Below are 6000 nucleotides of genomic sequence, written 5' to 3' on the forward strand. Positions count from 1 at the left end.
CCTGTGCAAGAGAGATCCAGATGGTCCCTCTTCATGCTACAAAATGTTTCATTTATCTACACGTTGGAGAGTTGGGCTAAAAGCATCCTCCAGAAGCTTATCCTGCCACAGCAAAAAGGAGACGTAGCCATCCTCTGCATCACGTGTGCAGAACTACAGGGATCACACCTCCTTTATTCATACCTATCATGGGAACCAAGCCAACGTAAATAACGGGGCCCCCTATTCTTTATTCTCTACAGATGTTCAAGTATGTTGTCTGCCACCGAAGGACAACATGTAGGGGCTGATTTCAGAAGGTTCAGATTTTGTTGTACAGTTTATGACTCTTAAAGGAACCATTTTGTATTTACGTCTCATATTTAATAACGTTTGAGCTGGTGGTAATTGTGTGCCTCATGCTCTGAGCTTCACCTGCAGAGTATTGTATTTAGTTCGGTATGGTAGTGACTCAAAACCACAATGAACCCATGGCATAATCAGAGCTATGGTAAGTGTTTTTAAATCAAGACAGTAAATACAGAAGCATATTGGCTTCTCGGAAATCAATAGCTCCCCCTACCCCTGAAAGGAAGACACAAGCATGGTTCAGTTATCTGCCACCGTGTGGAATTTAGCAAGGTTAGGATTTTCTGGTTTCCCATCACTGGCCTAAGGTGGAGTAAAATGTGCTTATAATATCGATTCAATAATACACTCTCCCTGCTTTAAATGTCCACAAAAAACAATTTTTCTTCTTTCCATAGACTTAATCAGTAACAATGATATAGAAAATCCATTCATTTATGCCTCCTGAGCTACTGAAAAATTGATTGGCCTTCTGAGCCTGACATTTCCATTTTCAAGGCTTCCTTTTGAAAGACAATGGAGATATTTAAAAGAGAGCTTCAAATGATAAACTGAAATTCAGCTGCTTTGCTGCCATTGAACAAGGCCAGTGGAAGCTTTCTCATTTGCTTGGTAGAAGCTGAATTAGGCTTATCTGAAGAAGATTAAGTGCTACTGAACCACAGTGCATATACAACTTTGAAGTCTTGGGGACTAATTTTTACATGGAGGAGGGTGCACATTGTCACTGGTCCTGGGGAAAAAATATGGACAAAAAGAGAGAGATTCACATTTATTTTTGAAAGGGGACTTTGACTCCTAGGTCACTTCTTAAAATTTTAATCTGTGGTGCTAGTGAAACTAAGAGAAAGGCAGGGCTACTTTAGCCCTGCAGCTCCTGTGGCTGTCTAGCTTAGGTACCCGAGTAGGTCATCATCAGGGAGGCAACCATGGCTGTAATCATGCATCATGCATGCAATCGTGTTGCCTCGATTCTTAAGAATCTGAAGCCATGAATCCCTTTGGGTGCACATCCCAAAGTTATCATAATTGAGAATTACTTAGTGAGTAAATCATTGGCCTTTTAACCTTGCCAGCCTCATTTTAGGCTTTAAGGGAAATTAGGCTGCTCGTCTGCATCGATGGCATTCTCTGCTGAGCAGTGTCCCGCTTCACAAACTGAATACATAACACGACCAGCAATTCCTGTTTAGGAAAGCACTTGAGCTGTGTTGACTCTCAGCTTCAAGGAGAGGGGACTTGGCAGGTCAGGACAGAGGCTGCAGCCAGAGCGAGGTGGGGAACAAATAATGTCTGAAATGCAACTAGCATTAGGCAGCCAGCACACCTCTCAAGGATGGATAACCTTCTAGCTCTCTGCTAACCTTCACATGAAACAATAATTTATTCACTCAGAAGGCACAGCAATCTGAAGCCCTACTGTGATGCAGAAGGCTCCTACAGATTCTCTCTTATGCAAAGATGTGTTAATTAAGATTTACAGGGCTGTGGTTTTTTCTTACCTGCCTCCCTTTTTGGTGTAGGTTCTCCCCAGGACATAGCAGCTGTGAGAAACCAAGCAGCACTCCAGAGCATGAGGACATCCCGAATGATGGCCCAGAACGCGAGCATGATGGCAATGGGTCCCTCCCAGAACACGAGCACACTGCCCACGACCGCAGGCCAGTCAGACATGGGCATGGCTCCCTACAGCAACGCCTCTTCCAGCCAGCCAGGAATGTACAGTATGAGCACAGGGATGAGCCAAATGTTGCAGCACCCAAACCAAAGTGGCATGAACATGGCACATAACACGGGCCAGGGAACGAGGCAGCCTGCCTCTGGACAAGCGGTGGGAATGGTTGGCAATTTTGGTCAGAACATGCTGGTAAACTCTGCTCTTCCCCAGCATCAGCAGCAGATGAAAGGACCTGTGGGCCAGGTCTTACCCAGGCCACAAGCACCACGACTTCAAAACCTGATGGGGACTGTCCCTCAAGGAACACAAAACTGGCAGCAGCGAGGCTTACAAGGTATACCTGGAAGGACTAGCAGCGAAATGGGGCCCTTCAATAACGGCACAACGTACCCGATGCAGTCAGGGCAGCCGCGGCTGTCCAAGCAGCATTTCCCACAGGTGCTTAATCAGACGGTTGTGGACACGAGTGGAACAGTCAGAGCCCTGAACCCAGCGATGGGAAGACAGTTGCTGCAACCACTACCAGGGCAACAAGGAGCCAGCCAGGCCAGGCCGATGGTAATGCCTGCAATAAGCCAAGGGGTCCCCACGATGTCTGGCTTTAGTCAGCCTCCGACACAGCAAATGCCAGGTGGTAACTTTGCTCAGAGCAGCCAAGGCCAGGCCTACGAGAGGAATCCCACTCAGGACATATCTTACAACTACAGTAATGAAGGAGCAGGGGGGTCATTCTCCAGTTTAGCAGAGGGCGCAGACCTTGTGGACTCCATCATTAAGAGCGGACCAGGGGATGAGTGGATACAAGAACTTGATGAGTTGTTTGGAAACCCCCAGTGAATGGGCTTGTATAGTCTGGAGCTTTGGTTGTTACGTTTGACAAAAGAAAAGAGAGAGTTGGATGTTCTCCCCATCCTTGGATTGTTGTTTTTTTGGTTTGAATTGGTTTGGTTTGGGGTTATTTTGTTTTCTTTTGGTTTTAATCGTGCAAACTGAGCTGATCTGTAGCCAACTTTGGAAGATTCAGGGGACGATGAAAACATCGGCATCCCAAGACTTCCACCAAGCAATCTCCGTTGCGTGGCAGCACCCGCTCTGTGTGTATGTGTGTGTGGGGGGCAGGATGGGGAAACTGGAAAAGCCAGTTGATGCCTCTGGTTGGGAAAACTTGGTCTTTTCCCACTGAAAGGAGGCTTCATTGCACAGTGGTATGGGGTGGTCCCGATATCTCCCACCTCATGTAACTGTAAACACTGCAGCTTTCAGGGGAGCAGATGAAAACAGCTGGGAGCAAAGCTTAAAGATGTCTGTGGGCAATTGCACAGGCCCTGATTGGAAATGGGCTTAACTCCAGGGGTAAGCAGGTCTTGGTGAGCCATGGCCAGGCCCACAGGGCCAGCTCTGGGCTGTCCCAAGGGAGAGTGCAGCCCACATGTGACAAACCTAAACAGTCACAGGGAGGTCACAGTTTTCACTGCAGAGTGATAAAAATCCCATAAAAGTGTAGGAGACTGTAAATTTGGCAGTGCGGTGAGGACAGTTTGATTATGGGAGTGCTGGGGAGATAGCTCAGGTGGGTAGGTTAACTTACTGAGCTGTGTAGTCCCCTTGGGACTCGCAATAGTGCTTCCCCGTCAGAGCACTTTGGTGTGTATCTGCTGCCTGGGGGTGCAGAACAGCAGCTACGAATGGTGTGAAAGGGCTAAGAGGTACCAAGAGACATCAGTGTAAGTCCTAAGCAGGTCCCTCTCCCTCCTTCCTCCCCAGTATGTTTTCAGTTCACTTCCTTTTCCTCCTCTCCTTCCGTGTAAAGCGAGGTGAGCTGGCTGCACTTTTTTTTCAGGTGAGCAACAGCTGCCGCAAAGGAGCAGGCAGGGGAGGAGAAAACAGGCTTGAGAAAACGTACAGGGAGGGTTTGGCACGCAGAATGAGCTTCTCTTCTCTTGAGAAGTGCAAGGTTGGTGGGTAGTATTACCCTGGGGTGTCCGGGCTCTCGATGTGATGTTGCATGCAACCTGATCTTCAGTTTTAAACAGATGTTTGGTCTAATCTCTCTGGTTGGCTGGAACAAAATTCACTGCAGTATTTGAAGAACGGGAACCAATGAAGGACTACCATAAAGATCATTCAGGAATGGGTAAAATAATTGACATAGTTATTACAAATATGGGGTCTGCCCAAATCAGCTTTTAGGTAATTTCGACATATCACTGTCTCCACTGTGTGGACCAGTGCTGGGCAGCGCTGCCACAAAGCTGTGATATGTCTCGCACAGTATTGAGGCGCCCAAGCTGCAGTCTGTGCCTGAGGTAAGCTGTCCTCTGAAACCTATCGCCTTTTTAGTGTTTTCAGCTTAGAGATGCTTATCAGGGTATATAGTGGTGCATAAAAAAATGTTAACGTGATCCACAGTCCAAAAAGTTTGTGAACCTCTGGCCTAACGCTGGCCTCTGTGAGCCATAAGATGTGCTCTGCAGCGAAAGTGTCTCTAGCATACAACTACCAGTACCAACTATCCAGCTACCGATTACCTCCTTGTGCGCTGCTCTCCTTGGGCCTGGTGATGTGGAGTGCTGAGCCGCTGAAATCCACTGGAGCAGAGGGCCTTGGCACCTTGCATTTTCAAGTCCTGCCCTTCCCTGTGGAGCACAGATATGCATCACGTTAAGAAGCAGGAGCAAAATGGGCCTGGAACCATCTCAATGCCCCATTATGGTTCCCTTGCAGGGCTTACCTAGATGAGGGGAAGTATCTGTTTTAAATGCTATAACGTAGGCAGGACAAGCTGCATTTTTAACGTGGACTAGCTGGTCAAGGTGAGCTAGCAATCCAGCTTGCCCTGACTGCTAAATTTTTTAAAAAATGCTTTAGTTACATCTCTTTTAGCTAACCCCTTTTTAAAATACCACACAAGGACCTGTTCCAGTTTCTACTGAAGATGATAGGGGTTTGCCTGTCCGCTGCTTCAGCAGGAGCTGGGTTGGGCCCTAATTCAGTCAGAGAGAGCACCAGCCAAAGTTCTCGGTCTGTCTTGGGGGTAGGTGGCTCTTGGTCGGACTAGCCTGAATGGAAGGGATAGGCAAGCAATGAGAAACGGTACCTGAAGGGACGAGGACGTCATGCATCCATGTGTGTCTGCGTAAGCGTGTGGGTGAGGGAGCGACGAGCTGGTGTAGCAGGTACCTGTCCTGCCCCGTAAGACAGAGGTGTGCCGGGACGAGGAGGCAGGGGATGGCACTGGGAACGGCACAGCACCCCTTTCTCGAGTGCGAGTGACCGGAGCTTGCCTGCCAACGCAGAGCTGGGAAACGGGGGTTTAGAAACATACAACCACCACACAGCAGCCAGGTGCAAATCCGTGTGTGTGAGGGAGATGCAGGCTTTGGTGAGTAAATGGTGACGAAGGCTGAGTCTCTGTTGTCTTTGTAAAGCTTCCTCCAAATACTCCGTACTGGGACCAAGTACTAGAGAGGTAGATTTTAATAGATTTGGGGTTGGGTTTTTTTTTTTTTCTTTCTTACTATGGTGCTGATGTATATGTAATGTTAAAAAAAAGAAAGTTATTTGTAAATATGTTTTTACAATTCTACAGATATCACTGGGTCTACTATCTGTAAAATATATACATATAAAAATATATATATATACTGTTTGTTTAAAATAGAGTATTTTTATTTCATTCCTTAACTCATCCTTACTGCAGTGGTATTGCACTTCAGATGACATCTATTTACTAATTTGTACTGTATCCCTGACAGCAACTTGCTCCATTTTATTCAGATTTTTCTAGTTTTCTGTTTTTACTTTGTACATTAAGCATTGCTTATTTCCTTTTAAGACCTGTACAGAGCTCTGAAAATGTAGAAAAAGACCTGATGTTAACATACCACTTTTAAAGAAAAAAAAACAAAACAAACAAAACAAAACCAACAACAACAAAAAAACAAATAAAAGATGGTTATCTGAGTCATATACAA

General features: G+C 46.4%; 1 protein-coding gene across 1 annotated transcript in view; it reads left to right on the forward strand.

Moving 5' to 3' along the window:
• Positions 1-6000, forward strand: part of MAML3 (mastermind like transcriptional coactivator 3) — a 255096-nt gene extending 249096 nt beyond the window's left edge. Inside the window, exon 5 of the mRNA XM_068404020.1 lies at positions 1872-6000. Coding sequence (XP_068260121.1) covers positions 1872-2863 — 992 coding nt within the window. The 3' untranslated portion in view covers positions 2864-6000. The remainder of the gene's footprint in view (positions 1-1871) is intronic.

The sequence above is a fragment of the Nyctibius grandis genome, chromosome 6, assembly GCF_013368605.1.
Source record: "Nyctibius grandis isolate bNycGra1 chromosome 6, bNycGra1.pri, whole genome shotgun sequence".
Taxonomy (NCBI): Eukaryota; Metazoa; Chordata; class Aves; order Nyctibiiformes; family Nyctibiidae; genus Nyctibius; species Nyctibius grandis.